We start from the raw sequence: 15,933 nt of genomic DNA on the forward strand, positions 1-15,933 counted from the left end.
TTTCCTCGTAAATTTATCTTGCAAAACGAAGAAGAAGAAGCATAAATGAAGAAGAATCATAAATGAAGCAGACCACGACATATTAAAAAACAACAACAACAACACCATAAATTGGAATTAATGCTGCGGCAAAATGAATAATTTTAAGTGGAACACGAGATGCAATCGTAATATTAAACTTAGGGAACCAGAAAAGAGTGCGTGAAAAGTGAGTGAGTAAAAATGTTAACATTCGTTTTCCGGTGTCATTGCCACGCCCCGGAAAAATCTCGAGCGATTGCGTTTTAACCGCTGTTTCAAAAAAATATATACCGCCGGAAGAATTAAAGCATCTCCTCTTTAAATATTTAAAACGTCTTTAAATTTTATTGCCATTTGTTGAGTCGCGTGCAATGTAATTTAAGGCCAGCGGCAGATTTTAGAGCCTTTGACATGTAACGAAGCTCCGACCAAAGTTGTGATGGTGAACAGAGGCTTGAGCCTGAAGGCATTTCTCATTCATACACTGAGCACTGTGGTGTACAAGGCTCACTCGAGCCATTGATATATTAAGCGGAGGAAGAAGAAGAAGAAGCAGAGCAGAATATAAGGAGGAAGAAGAAGATGGCATGATCTCCCGACAAATGAAGGACGGATCCGTGTGTTAAAGCACGTTTTTAAAATAGCGATAAACAAAAACGGACGACGGTTAACAAAATTTCATGAAGGGAAACAACAAGGATTACTGGTTAAAAGGTAATTGCGTTTGGCGATGTGATGGCTGGAGTCTTCCGTGTCACTGGTTCTGAGCCCTGAGGTGAATGTGCTCAGAGAAGAGGAAATCCGAGTTTGCGTCATTCAGCGACACCGTCGCGGGTCCTGGGCCGAAAGCTGCAGCCTGGCCGACCGGGCCACTTTAGCGGGCCATGGGTTTCCAGAAGGCCGTTCGGATCTTGCTACTCGGGGAGCGTGAGTAACCGCAAGTCCCGTGTGTTTTATACTCATTCTTAATGCTAATGGAGGTGCTGTATGTGTCTGAGGTCCAGTCATTATTAATGGAGGTGCTGTATGTTTCTCAGGTCCAGTCGTTATTAATGGAGGTGCTGTAAGTGTCATGTCCAGTCATTATTATATTAATGGAGTTGCTGTATGTGTCTCAGGTCCAGTCATTCTTAATGGAGGTGCTGTAAGTGTCTGAGGTCCAGTCATTATTAATGGAGGTGCTGTAAGTGTCTCAGGTCCAGTCATTATTAATGGAGGTGCTGTAAGTGTCTCAGGTCCAGTCATTCTTAATGGAGGTGCTGTAAGTGTCTGAGGTCAAGTCATTATTAATGGAGGTGCTGTAAGTGTCTCAGGTCCAGTCATTATTAATGGATGTGCTGTAGTGTATGTGTCTGAGGTCCAGTCATTATTAATGGAGGTGCTGTTTGTGACTGAGGTCCAGTCATTATTAATGGAGGTGCTGTATGTGACTGAGGTCAGGTCATTATTAAACAAGAATGTATCGATTGAATGCAGGTTTATTAGCAACAACGATGAACAATCAATCTGCAAGACAAATAAAGCGATGGTAGATATTAGAATAAGATAATAGATACAGAATATGCAAATAACAATGCGCAGTATTACACAAGATGAGAACGCAATAGAGAACAGCACCATACAAGAGTTGTCTATCTCCCTTTCCCAAAAACGTTCAATTGTGACACAAAATAGAACGAAAACTGGAGACCGAGAAAAAGGATCACATGAGTTTATAATTGATATTCTTCTGAATTGAATCGGGCTGGTGGTTTGATAATTCGCTTCGGGCGGCCCGTCACCACCCGATCAATCGTCGGAGTCCTCTGAGGGCAGTTCGTAATTTCCTGGTCCATTGTGGGAGTCTTCGGTGGGTGGTTCACTATCGCCCTGTCCGACGCCGGAGTCCCCTCCAGCTGGTCCATCATCACCCGAACCGTCAAGGGGGCAGAAATAGGCAGTGACTGTGGAGGTGTGGCGGTGGTCTGCACATGTGGTTGGTAGCGACTCTCGCGGGTGGTGGTGTCATCGCGGTGGTGGAGCGGAGTGTCTGTGATGGTAAGCCCGGCGCAATGACATGTTGGGGTTCACCCTTCTGGGGAGTGGTAACAGGATTGAGACAGACTCTTGGAGCGGCGATGGGTTGGGTACCAGACATTAAGTATTTCGGTACGATTGGCATAACGCTTGGCAGCATGCCACTTTTGCCAGTCGTAGTGGGAGTTGTCATGCTGAAAGGCGTAAAACGTCGCAGGAACTTACGATTCCGGAGAGTGATTCTTCCGGAGCCATCCACCTTGACAACGTATTGATCGAATTGTTTTACCTCAATCACGGTTCCGGTCCGGTCCCATTTTCGTGGTTCCAGGCCGGTCTGGTTCTGGATCCGGACATGGTCCCCGACGGCCAGTGGAGGTAGTTTTGTCGTGTGTTCAGAGAGTCTTTCGATCTCCCTGGCATGCCGAATGCGCAAAGCTTCCTCACGATTGTGTTTCCTGCCAGGTGTCCGATGGCAAGTATCTGCCTGGGATGATGGGTATGAAGTCCTTGACTGGCCTCTTGAAGATGATCATGGCTGGAGACAACCTAGTGTCCTGATCCGGTGCATTCCGGTACTGGAGTATTGCACGTTGGAACCGATCAGTGTCTAGTTCACCATTGGAACCAGTGTTATCGGTGATCATTCTTTTCGATGTTTTGACTGCGATCTCGGCACGACAGTTGCTGTGTGGGAAGACAGTGGATGACAACCGATGGTTAACGCCCCACCGACGCAAGAAGTCTTGGGTGTCATGTGCCGTGAATTCTGGCCCACCGTCAGATGCCAATTCGTCGGGGATACCATAAGTGGCGAAGTTCGACCGCAGACATTTCACTAGGCCTTGTGCCCCGCCAGTTGTTAGCTGAATGATTGGCCAATTAGAGTAACGATCAACGGTGACCAAATAACTCCGACCCTTGTGATGAAAGTAATCTGAACAAACGTACTGGAAAGGGTAGGCAGGTTCAGCTGAGGCTGTAGGTGGAGCGCTTGGTTGCGATGGGGCCATCCGATTGCAGTGTGAGCAGCGATTGCGCATCTCATGAATCTGGGGAGCGATTCCAGGCCAAAAGATCGAGCTGCTGGCCCGGGTGGTCATAGCCGTGACTCCTTGGTGAGCAGCATGAAGATTCTCAAGGACAAGCTTCCGTAGCTTCGGTGGGATGATAATCCTCCCCTTGTAGACCACTATGCCATCAATAGTGTAGAGGTGTTCACGGAAGGGAAAGTATTCCAAAATGGACACAGGGAAATCGTCCCGACTGGCAGGTAGACCCTGCTCAATAGAATTGAGTAACTGCAGCATCTGAGTGTCACTTGCTGTTTCGTCCCGAACATCGTCCCAAGTGACGGACCGCACAGAATCGAGCGTCTTGATGGCTGCCATAGAAATAGCCATTTCCATGCCAGTGTCGTCATCTGTGGTCCACAGCCCAGTCAAGGTGTGCTGTCTTAGTGTAGTCGATGTGGCCACATCCATAATGGAGGAAATGTCATCCACCAGTGGCAGTCGTTCCGATGGTCTGGCACCCGACGGATGTCGTGAAATCGCATCTGGTACGCAGTGTCGTTTTCCCGGGATGTGGATAATTCGGAAACGATATGCTAGAGTCCTTTCTTTCAAGTTGGCAAGCCGCGTGTTATGGATGTCCTCTAATCGTCTGTCGCCAAGAAGCTTGATTAAGGGCTTGTGATCGACGGCAATAATCAGGTTCTTGCATCCCAACACAAAATACTTTACTTTTTCCAGGCTGTCCGCCACTGCTAGAGCTTCACCCTCTATCGGAGCATAGCGCGACTCCGCTGCATGGGTGAAGCGGCCTCCAGTCATTATTAATGGTCGTGCTGTATGTTTCTCATGTCCAGTCGTTATTAATGGAGGTGCTGTAAGTGTCATGTCCAGTCATTATTAATGGAGGTGCTGTATGTGTCTCAGGTCCAGTCATTCTTAATGGAGGTGCTGTAAGAGTCATTGTTAATGGAGGTGCTGTATGTGTCTCAGGTGCAGCCATTGTTAATGGAGGTGCTGTATGTGTCTCAGGTCCAGTCATTCTTAATGGAGGTGCTGTAAGAGTCATTGTTAATGGAGGTGCTGTATGTGTCTCAGGTGCAGCCATTGTTAATGGAGGTGCTGTAAGTGTCTGAGGTCCAGTCATTCTTAATGGAGGTGCTGTAAGTGTCTCAGGTCCAGTCATTCTTAATGGAGGTGCTGTAAGTGTCATGTCCAGTCATTGTTAATGGAGGTGCTGTATGTGTCTCAGGTGCAGTCATTGTTAATGGAGGTGCTGTAAGTGTCTGAGGTCCAGTCATTCTTAATGGAGGTGCTGTAAGTGTCAGGTCCAGTCATTCTTAATGGAGGTGCTGTAAGTGTCTCATGTCCAGTCTATTAATGGAGGTGCTGTAAGTGTCTGAGCTCCATCTGTGTTATTTCTCTAACCTGTATCGGAATGGGGTTGGTGCTTCCCAGGCAGGTCCTTGCATCACGAAGAGCTGGTGTACCACGGATGGATGTTAAACCGGCTGTTCTTAGCATAGTTGGTGTACCACAGATGGATGTTAAATTGGCTGTTCTTAGCATAGTTGGTGTACCACGGATGGGTGTTAAATTGGCTGTTCCTACCAAAGTTGGTGTACCAAGGATGGATGTTAAACCGGCTGTTCTTAGCATAGTTGGTGTACCACGGATGGGTGTTAAATTGGCTGTTCTTAGCATAGTTGGTGTACCACAGATGGGTGTTAAATTGGCTGTTCTTAGCATAGTTGGTGTACCACGAAAAAAAAAAAAAAAAATCGGAATGTATAGTTGGTGTACCACGGATGGATGTTAAATTGGCTGTTCTTAGCATAGTTGGTGTACCACGGATGGGTGTTAAATTGGCTGTTCCTACCAAAGTTGGTGTACCACGGATGGATGTTAAATTGGCTGTTCTTAGCATAGTTGGTGTACCATGGATGGGTGTTAAATTGGCTGTTCCTACCAAAGTTGGTGTACCACGTGGTACACCACGGACATGGTGTACCACGGACAGTGTCAATCTGTCTCGGGGGACAGGTAGAAGAATGTATGAAACCAACAGCATGGCGAAGGAGGTATGCTAAGCACCGTGGGAAGCGAGGAGAAGCTGACGTTTCGGGCATTGACCCTTCGTCGGAGAAAACGAGGCAGCACCACACCAAGTAAGCTCTTTTGCTCCGCTGAAGAGTCAATGCCCGAAACATCAGTGTCTCCGGCTTCCCACAAGGCAGTTGCTATTCCTCAATCTATGTCCCATTGATTTCATCCATAGATGAATTCCATAGATGAATTCCTATGAATTTTCATCCATAGATGCCCAGGAATTCGAATTTCACCTGTGAACCGCCGTTGTTAGCAAAAATCGGTCTTTTGTTGAAAGAACATTGAGGGGTTATTACTTCTTTTTCGATGCAGTTCATGTGTGGTATTTTTGTATCCTGCCCCAACGACGAGGTCGTAGATGAGGAACATTAAAATGAGCTCCATTCGACAGACTGATCCATCCGTCCATGTACTTTTGTGTATGCAATATTCAATAACCGTTGAACATTTAACTTTCATGTTGCAAATATCTATTCCTCATCACATTATCGCAACCTGATAAGATCACGGCTGTGATTGGCTGAATTATGTTGCCATGGCAACCATCTTGGTAACTTGGCTTGTGTATGCGATATTTCTAAATTCATTCAAGATTTAGCTTTCATATTGCAGATATCTATTCCTCGTACCACCCAAAAAGAATGAGACCTACATTATCAGCTCCTTTTTGATCCTGGCATGGTCGCGCCATTCTTATCGGACAATTCTCCAGATTGTGTGTAAGCTACGTTGGATGATGTGGTCTCCCATGTGGTCTGTTTAGTAAACATAAATGAGAGAAGAGAGCAATGTGCAGTAATTGTGTGAAAGTTGGTTTGCAGCCCACTTTGCTGTGTTTATCGCTTTCCTCATTGCATCGTTGTATGTAGATGAAACGTCTTTCGACCTTTATGTTGACATGATGATTTCAAAAATCTTTTTACAGCAAAAGTGGGTAAAACATCCCTGATTATGACATTGGTGAGTGAAGAGTTTCCAGAGGAGGTAAGTATTTGGTTTTTGGTTTTTGATTTTTACACACACACACACACACACACACACACACACACACACACACACACACACACACACACACACACACACACACACAGACACACACACATCCCCCCTACCCCCCCCCACACACACACACACACGCATATCCCCCCCTACCCCCCCCCCCCACACACACACACACATCCCCCCAACCCCCCCCCCCCCCACACACACACACACACACACACACACACACACACCTCGTTTTTACCTCTGCCACCGGAAGTGGACGGAGGTTATGTTTTCACCCCTGTCTGTCTGCTTGTGTATCGTTCTGTGAACAAGATATCTCAAAATGTTGTGGACGGATTTGGACAAAACCTGGTGGACATGTTGGGTGTGTGACAAGACCGAATCGATTAGATTTGATTTTGGTGAAGATCTGAATATAGATTCGGATACAATTTTTTTTTTTTTTTTTAAATGACTTCACCAATGAGAGATCGGGCGAAAAGCGATATATAACAAGATATTTTAAAAAGTTGTGGACGAGTTATGACTTAACTTGGTGGACGAGTTGTGTAGGTGACAAGAACAAGCCGATTCGATTTTGGTTCAGGTCCGAATCCAGATCCGGTCTATCAGTGGGATACGAAACATAAATTGTTCAGCATGGCGGAGGTATGCTCTCTACCGAATGCTGTTCTAGTTTTATTTCTGTTCCTCACAATTCTAACACACACACACACACACGCTGCCTTCACTGCACTAAAATGTTTGGTCATGGTAGGATTACACCAGGAGTCAGTTTGAAGTCCTCTCCTGTTTGTAACACTGATTGAAGATTTGACCAATAACGAAAGTTTGCTATTCCCATGTGAGTTATTGTACTCTGTTTTTTTTTTTGTTTTTTTTTGCATGCAAAGTCAAGGCTTGTGGAAGAGCTAGAACACTGAACAGATTATGGAGCAACAGAACAAAAGGAGGAGTAGAGAGATGGAGGAAACGCCATCAGCAGAGTTGAAGAACAACATAGAGGGATACTTGATCACTGAATTAACGCCAGGGGGGTTGACTCAGCCTGTCATCCTTCCGAGGTCGGCTAATTGAGTACCAGTTCACTGGTAATTCCCTGTTTGTCGTTAAAGGCGGCAAAAAGGGTTGGCGTCAGGAAGGGCATCCGGCCGTAAAACATTGCTTCAAAAAGGGGACCAAAAAAACCAACAACAACCACGGTTCCCGAAAAAGGCCAACCCCCGCTTTGCGGGGAAAAATGGCCTCTAAAGGTGGTTATAGAGGGATACTTGGGCAACAATGGGTGTGGGGAAGGAGAGTAGTCACCTTGTGGACAATATGGATATAGAAGCCTTCTCAGGAAGGATTGAGAAAAGGAGAGATAAAGAATGAAGTACAAGATGTACGAGTAGAAGGAAATTCAAGCAGAATTGGATCGTGTGTTGGAATGAAAAATAAAGTTGTTTATTTTTTTGAAGAAAGGAAGTGCAACAAGATGATGTTGAAGAGACAGAAAGGAAAAATAAACTTGGGGGAGAGGGTGGCGGGAGAAAGAAGTGGAACAAGAAACGCGTCAAAAAAGAGAATGTGCTTGCCGGCTATCCGAGGAGTAGGCCTTGTACAACACAAAAATCAAATTTGACAATACTGCACAAGATACAATTAACACAACTTAAAAACATTGCCTCAAACAGGGAACCATGATTGTCATGGGGCCCGCAAGGCTAACCCCCGCTCTAGCGGGGAACATGGCCTTAAAACGATCATTCATTCATTCATTCATTCATACAATTAACACAGAAAATTGGATGAAAACACAAACAGTAACAGAAAAAATACAATGGATACGCTTTGGAAAACTTATCTTTGATTGAGGTGGTAGGAGCGGTTGCAGATTCGACATACACGTGGATCAACCCGTAATGGGAGGTTTTAGCATTCAATGACTTAGTATTGAATGCTGAAAGTGCAAAAGAAGCAAAAGAGATGTTTCAAACATGGGAAAGTGTAATAGAGAAATGTTTACTTGTTAACATATATAATATGAAGATTTTGCTTGGTGACGAAGAAGGAGAAACAAAAGAAAGCGGATAATGGCCGTGTTCAATATGCAGAAATGGAGTTGGAAGGAACTAAATTAAATGTAGGCGGTTATACATTGGTGCTACAAGAGGTGCATTGGTTTCACAGGAAATGTGTTTATAAAAGTTGGGATTTTTTTATATCGTATAAGATGTCAGGATCAATGATTTCAAGATAAAATATGAAAAACAAAAAGAAATGTTCCTGAGTGCATTATTCAATTTAGAAAAGGTGGAAAGTTTTGGTTACCTTGGAGACTTGAGAGAGGCATCAGGAGGAGCAGAAGTAGCTACAACACACAACAACAACAACAACAACAACAACAACAACAACAACAGGCATTTTAAGGCCATTTTCCCTGCTAGAGTGGGGGTTAGCCTTGCGGGCCCCATGACAATCTTCTCCATTTTTGCCCAATGGTCAACCAAAGGTCAATCAAACCAATAATAAAGTCAACCTGGAATAATTGGAGACAATTTGGTACTATCATGAAGCACAAACATTCCATTATCTGTGAAATTTGAGTCGATAATGCCAGTATCAGACCGATATTGATGATTGAAAGCAAGGCATGGACAATGTGGATCGAAGATGTAAAAAGAATGGAAAGAACAGATGAGAACGATGCAATGGATGAATGGATTGTCTTTGAAAGAAAGAATTCTGAGCTCAGAAATCAGGAAGAGATAAAAAAAAAAAATCAATACTTGGGGAAGAAGAACGTAGAAAAGGAAGGACAGCCTTAGTTCATATGTTCATGTACGTAATGGTCAGAAGATGAAGCTGTTAAGAAAGCAATAAACTTTCATTAGAAGGAAGAAAGCCATGTGGACATCCTAAAAAGACACTGATTGAAACTGTCAAGAAATATATGGAATGTTTGGGTTGGCACCAAACCGACGCAATGGATAGATCCACATGAAGGAATGTCATTTGACCAGCCCCCTGAAAAAGGGGAAAATGGTCATCAAACGTTTGTCGTCGTCTTCATTGCTGCTACTTTGTTGCCACCACCATTCCTTACTTGTATTGGCTTAATTGGCCCACAGTATAATATAGAGGGGATGATGGGCTTCAGGGAACTTTGCAGCCAAACAAGGGGTGAGTCAGATGGTGCCAACAATGCAAACTATTGGCCTCTGAAGAGCCTCCCAAAATCCCATGCTTGTTATGGCTACCCTTTTGAACTGGCGAAAAAGAGTACCCGGGATTATGAGCTCGGTGATGAGGAAACCTCCCAGGATACCACACCTCGGTTTGCGCCCCTTTCCTTTTGTTGCAGCTTCTTTTGCACATTTTCCCACATTTTATATATCCCCAAAAAGTACTTCTCACACCCCACCTGGAAAACGAGGATTACAGTGAAAATGGTGCCATTAACCAGAATTGACTTCTCTGCGTTTTCTTATCTCAGCTGACTTTGCTTGTATCTTCGACTTCCATTTTATGTGATGCAGTCTTTCAGTTAGACCCTTTGCACACAGGTGAAAGGAAGTGGTGATGGTATGAGGGGAGTATTATCAGGCAGAGGAAAGGAAAAGTAAGCTGGAATAACCATATTTTATTTGCTGTCAAAATGGCCAGAAAACAATGACCCAGCCAACAAAGTATTCTTTTGTTTTTCTTTCTGCATTTGCTTATGGCAGATTTTTTTTTTATTCCATTTTTACACAGGTGCCTTTCCGTGCTGAGGAAATCACCATACCTGCTGATGTCACGCCAGAGAAGGTCCCCACACACATTGTGGATTGTTCCGGTAAGTTCCTTATGCTTGGATGTGAAAAAGAGGAAACTATATTAAGAAAGTGGTATCTGGTCTTATTTTAAACTTGTTCAATATATAAAAAAACAAGACTGATATTGAGACATTTGTTGCCAATTCAGCATTTCATGACAGACAAGTGGAGTAGAGCAGAAAGTGCGAAAGTTTTTAAGACATCAACCTTCAGGAGAGGTGTTATCTATTTTCTATAACTATCAATGTCAATCTGTCTGTGTGTTACCTATGCACTCCTGTACTTCTGGATGGATTTGGACCAATTTGTCACAGAGGTAAAAGGTTCTACCGGCCACGTTTTAGCGGGTTTAGCTGACCCTTTGGCCGCCGGAAAACTCCCCGGGAAAATGATGGGGGTATACTTCTTCGCTGTTGCTGTTGGTTTGAGTAGCGCCACCTTTGGTGAAGTTGAGCGCTACAGAATGGATTGAATTTCCACAGACAACTGCCTGACTGTCATCTTCTGTGAATATTCTTGCCACCACCATGGATGGCTAGCTTTTTCCATCACTGAGGACATGTACCTTTGTTAGTTAATGATATTTTTGGGTCATTTGAGCTGGCCATACATTATGGATTTGAGACTTATGAGAACACTCGCAAGATAGCCCATCAAAATTGCTGGTGACCCTTCTGTATTTTCACTTTATTTATCCTTGAAAACTCTGGCTAAAACCAAAATTGCGCACCAAAACCTTCATTTATTACACAAATTGCTCATCCCTTTATTTTGGTGGTGTATAGGCAATAGGTGGCTTTCTTGATCACTTCTCAGTATAGAAATAACCCAGATTATATACACGAATCAAAAACATGCCTAATGCTTATGACTGACGACCGACCCTTCTGTTTTCACGCTATTCAGCCTTGAAACTTGGGTTAAAACCAAAATTACCCCCAAAAACCTTCATTTAATACACAAATTGCACATCCCTTTATTTCTTCACCAAGATTGAATGAATTATTCCTTGTCACACACTCAACCTGTCCACCAAGTTTCATCCAAATCTGTCCATAACTTTTTGAGATGTCATGCTATATATCGTGTTTGGCCCTATCTTTCAATGGTGAAGAATCACTTTAAAATTCCATTCGGTGCATGTTGATCTTCACCAAAATCTAATCAATTCGTCCTTCTCACACACCCAACCTGTCAACCATATTTCGTCTGAATCCATCCACAACCTTTTGAGACATCTGCTCACAGACAAACAAACAAACAGGGGTGAAAACATAACCTCTGTCCATGTTCTGTGGCAGCGGTAACAATCCAAAAATGGTCTATTCTTGCTCTATAGCCGCAAGCCTGAACACACAAAGGGCAGGTGAGGAATGATGGGAAACAAAAGAGGAAAGGAACCTTTAGCCAGATTAGAATGAGATAGCAGGGGATAATGTCCTAAGCCTCATGGCCGGTGGCTATGGCAGGAGAAGAAGCTGTTTGGCTGTTCCCATGGAGGAGCTGCCACTCGCTCTGCCATGGAGTTGCACACATTTGTACCTACTGTGCTCTCTGACTCGCCTGCTGTCACTCATCAACTAGAACTACAAGCGCTATGGCCAGCAACTAGTCTCTCTATTATGACAGCACCTCTTACTCCCCGACAATGACGGCAGTCACCGACTTGATATTTTTCTAATTGGAAAGGGAACTCAAACTGATAATATGATATGCTTGATATTCCCTGAAAGCGAGCAGATGTACTGGGATATAGACACTAAAAGCAAAGAACGAATTGTGACTGTAGATTAACAATGCTTGATGCTGTTGCGTTTTCCCAGAAGAAGAACAGACGCAAGAAGAACTGCAAGAAGAAATTCTGAGGGTAGGAAGTGTCTTGCCAATTCCTTTAAAAAAAAAGTTTTTTCTTATTTCACTTTCCTTGTGGTGGATTTCTTTGTGTAACATCGACTTCTACTGGGTATACCCTAATATATTGACATCTTTCAGTTGAACTCTCATGAGTGATTGGTAGGTTAGTATTGTAACCGGTTTGTGTCTGTTTAAATGAGAGGAACTACATTGTTTGCTTGTTTTCTTATCATATACAGTAGTTATCTTTTGTTTGCAAACTTGCAATAAAGAAAATTAGCCTTTGTGTGGAATTATCCTTCTGATTCAAATGATTAACTTTTAATGTGTGAAGCTACAGCAGACAGTCTTGGTATCATTTTAAGGCCTTAATACCATCTATCCACAGATGCCTCCTTTGTTACTGTTTGGATTGAAAGGGCACAGCCAGAATGGGTCATCTACTTTACTTAAAAAGCATAGATTTTAAATGACAACAAAATGAAACATTTCTTACGAACAAATATGTGATTGAGGTTTAGATGAAATTCCATCTGGACCAAACTGCTTTTGTAGCCCCATTGGCATGGACAAAACAATAAAAATGCATAAGATGTTTCATATTGAGAATTTGTACCTTTTTATGATGCGTGCTTGCTTTTTAATAATGGGGTGTGCTTAAGTATTGTTTGTTCTGCTATGCTTTCAGGCTCAGGTGATTTGCATTGTCTATGCAGTAGACAGTGAGGAGTCCATAGAGAAGGTAAATGTGTACACTGTGTGAATGTTAACATCTTGTTTATATGCGTTCCTTTTGAAAGCAACAGACCTGTATTCATTTCTTTCCTTCTCTTTCTCCCCAAAACATTTTTTGGCCTTCGTCTCCAGATCACTAGTCGATGGATCCCACTCATTCATGAAACAATTGGAAAGGATTACAGGTAGCGTTGATTTTGTCCTTGAGGATTTGTTTGTGGTGTGCTTTCATGCGAGGGGAGTGGGGGAGGGTGTGAATTGCCATTGTGCCACGTGCGACTCCTAATCAAGACCTGTGTGATATTCTTGATCGCATGTTGAATTCCAACAGGATGCTGGAATTGATGATGTGGGTCACCCGAATTTATACACTGCAACTCATAGCTATGGTAGCCACACCTTTTATTCACACATGCATTCCATGCAACATGAATGAGCAGAGACCATTCCTGCTTTTGAAGCTCTCAAATTACCAAAAATTGTTTCACTTGCAACTGGTCATTTTTGTGGAACTTGCAGCTCTTCCATTTCACCATAGCAATAATTCTACATGGTCAATGGCTCTCAATAACATGGTCAAAGAAAGTCCCTTCTAATTGGCTTTGGTGACAACAACAGTTTGAATAGCATGAGACATGTGATGGATTTTAATCTATCACGAACTCTTCAAAGATAATGAGCTTTATTGAAATCAATCCTCCACATCATCTACAAAAGAATAATAACATATTTAGTATGCGTTCATAGAATATGCCCTATGTAAAGCAAGCCATATGAAAGATGCCTCATTTTAACTTACCAGCTCAAATTCAGTCACAAGTAGAATGTAATCCCCTCGCTCTCAAGCCAACCTTCTTATAGACAAATCTTACCGCTAGAGAGGGAACTATAACAGATCTTCGCCTTTATTTCATCACAAGACACATGCATTTATTGAGTAGTAATTATTCTAGAAGCCTGGTGTTGGCTTAACAGTTAAGGTGGCTGGCTTAAGATTGCAAGATCCTGAGTTTAAGCCCCTGTCAATACTGTTGAATTAACACCAGTTGGGTTGACTCAGCCTATCATCCTTCCGAGGTCGGCAAAATGAGTAGCAGCTTACTGGGATGAATGAGCCATTCAAGCATCCTACGTTGGAGTGGTGACCCGTCCAGTATTGTGCCCTTTTGCCAAGAAACTGCTTCAGCAGCCCTATACATCTGAAGATGCAAAAAGGAGTGGTCATAATCAAGTATAGTATGAGGGTCGGTACAGAAGTAATGCCTCTTATTTTATTTGTCCTAAAATATAATTCCAATTACATTGAAAACGAGAGATTAATAGAAGACCCTACCCCACACAGTCTTGAAAAAAAGGACATGGTCAGGGTCTGTGATCAGCAAATTTGATTGGTCGAGATGATATAAAATCCCATATAATTGTTACGTTTATGAGGGAAAGGTAGGATGGTATAATTGTAGCATGGACCATGGACGCGTAAGAGAAATCTCGATGTACAGTAAGTAGAGAAACTGTAGTTCAAGGTTGTCACCGAATCACCGAATCCAACACTCCACCGAATCCATGCAGGAAAGAGCCTCGCTGCCCTCCCACCCCAATCCTCACACGAATAAAGAAGGTCAGCCATTGTCGACTGAACGCCTCGGAGTTTAAGCTTGATCGGCTTACCGTCCCCAGGGGTGTTAACTCCGGGAACGCAACAATATGCCCTAATAATCTGAATTGAACACTGTGGAATACAAATCGCCTTTTTGGCACTTTCAAAACCCTCCCGTTTAGCAGTATTTGGATGAAATATTGTCCTGGCACCAGCGATTAAGACCGCTGGATGATGAATAGCCGAAACAGTTTTTTTTACTCCCGAGGCAACCAGCCGAAGATGACGGTTATTTTTGGCATGCACGGATATTAAGGAGATGAGAGGTATTTATCTCACAAAACACACGGGTTTATTCCGAAACCACAAAACATGCGAACAAGACAAGGAAAATTCAACAATAATGATTTTAATGTAAATAAAGGAAGGAACAAAATATCAAAATAAAAACTGAAGTAAATTAATTACCTAACGTGAGGATCCTCTCAGATTCACCACACACAACAGGGGAATGATGAAATAAAATGTCCTCTTCATGCTGGCACTTAACTTTGGCCTCAAAATGACATCTTGTAGGAGGTTGGTGGCTGTTGAGGCTCGTTGCCACACAGGCGGGAACTTGGCAAGATGGCGACGGCTGACGAAAGGCCCACGCGTCGAAGATGCCCAGAGTCGTGGGGCGAGTCTTGAAGAGCCATGGGGCGAGTCTCTCTCTTTTTGCCTCTCAACGTTTCCTTTCTTTCTCATCCCCGGGAAGGACAACACGGCTAAACAGCACCCTCTCAGAGCCCAGCAGTCCAAGCAACAGAAAACGCTTCTTCTGTTCAGAAGAAAAGATAATCACCATCTCCCTCACTGCCACTCTCTCTCTTCTTCCTCAGCTCTGAGAGCCAATGGCAAAGTTTCTTGCTGCCCCTATGCTCTCCCTTCCCGGACCAATCGCTTTACTTGTCAAAGTCTGCCGGCCCTTTCTGACCGCCCATTTCTCCGCCTCTCTTGGGCAGGCTTTCGCCTATTAGGTCCTTTGGATGGGGCTTAATCTAGGCTTGTAAATGCAATTTAAAGGAGGCTTTCATGGCAGGCCAGGGTAAATGTAATTTAACGGTGGTACAAAAACGGGAGGGAAAGATAAATGGGGGTAAACATGCACTGGGGAAAACTAACCTTAATTCCCAAACTAATTAGCACTGCTTCACTCCCCCCTTCCCCCACGTGAAGAGCAGACGGAAGCCTCTCCTCAGTGAAAGACACATGAAAGCCCGCTTGGAGTTTGCAAAAAAAAGCACCTAAAGGACTCTCAGACTGTGAGAAACAAGATTCTGTAGTCTGATGAAACCAAGATTGAACTGTTTGGCTTCCGTCTGGCCACTCTGCCATGAAGCCCAGATCGGTGGAGTGTTGCAGTGATGGTTGTCCTTCTGGAAGTTTCTCCCATCTCCACACAGGATCTCTGGAGCTCGGCCAGAGTGACCATCGGGTTCTTGGTCACTTCTCTCACCAAGGCCCTTCTCCCCTGTTTGCTCAGTTTGCCCGGCGGCCAGCTCTCGGAAGAGACCTGGTTGTTCCAAACTTCTTCCATTTAAGAATTATGGAGGCCACTGTGCTCTTGGGAACCTTCAACGCAGCAGAAAATTTTTTGTAGGCTTCCCCAGATCTGTGCCTTGACACAATCCTGTCTCTGAGCTCTGCAGGCAGTTCCTTCGACCTCATGGCTTGGTTTTTGCTCTGATATGCATTGTCCGCTGTGAGACCTTATATAGACAGGTTTGTGCCTTTCCAA

The 15,933-nt window shown here is 43.7% G+C and overlaps 1 protein-coding gene across 1 annotated transcript in view; it reads left to right on the forward strand.

The window, feature by feature from the left end:
• The first annotated feature begins 253 nt into the window (after positions 1 to 253).
• Positions 254 to 15,933, forward strand: part of LOC144889330 (mitochondrial Rho GTPase 1-A-like) — a 37,598-nt gene continuing 21,918 nt past the window's right edge. Inside the window, exons 1-6 of the mRNA XM_078769496.1 lie at positions 254 to 948; positions 6,085 to 6,143; positions 9,906 to 9,987; positions 11,791 to 11,834; positions 12,510 to 12,563; positions 12,689 to 12,741. Of these exons, the coding sequence (XP_078625622.1) occupies positions 906 to 948; positions 6,085 to 6,143; positions 9,906 to 9,987; positions 11,791 to 11,834; positions 12,510 to 12,563; positions 12,689 to 12,741 (335 nt within the window). The 5' untranslated portion in view covers positions 254 to 905. The remainder of the gene's footprint in view (positions 949 to 6,084; positions 6,144 to 9,905; positions 9,988 to 11,790; positions 11,835 to 12,509; positions 12,564 to 12,688; positions 12,742 to 15,933) is intronic.

Source organism: Myxine glutinosa, unplaced genomic scaffold (genome assembly GCF_964187855.1).
Source record: "Myxine glutinosa unplaced genomic scaffold, kmMyxGlut1.1 SCAFFOLD_2794, whole genome shotgun sequence".
In the NCBI taxonomy this organism is placed as follows: Eukaryota; Metazoa; Chordata; class Myxini; order Myxiniformes; family Myxinidae; genus Myxine; species Myxine glutinosa.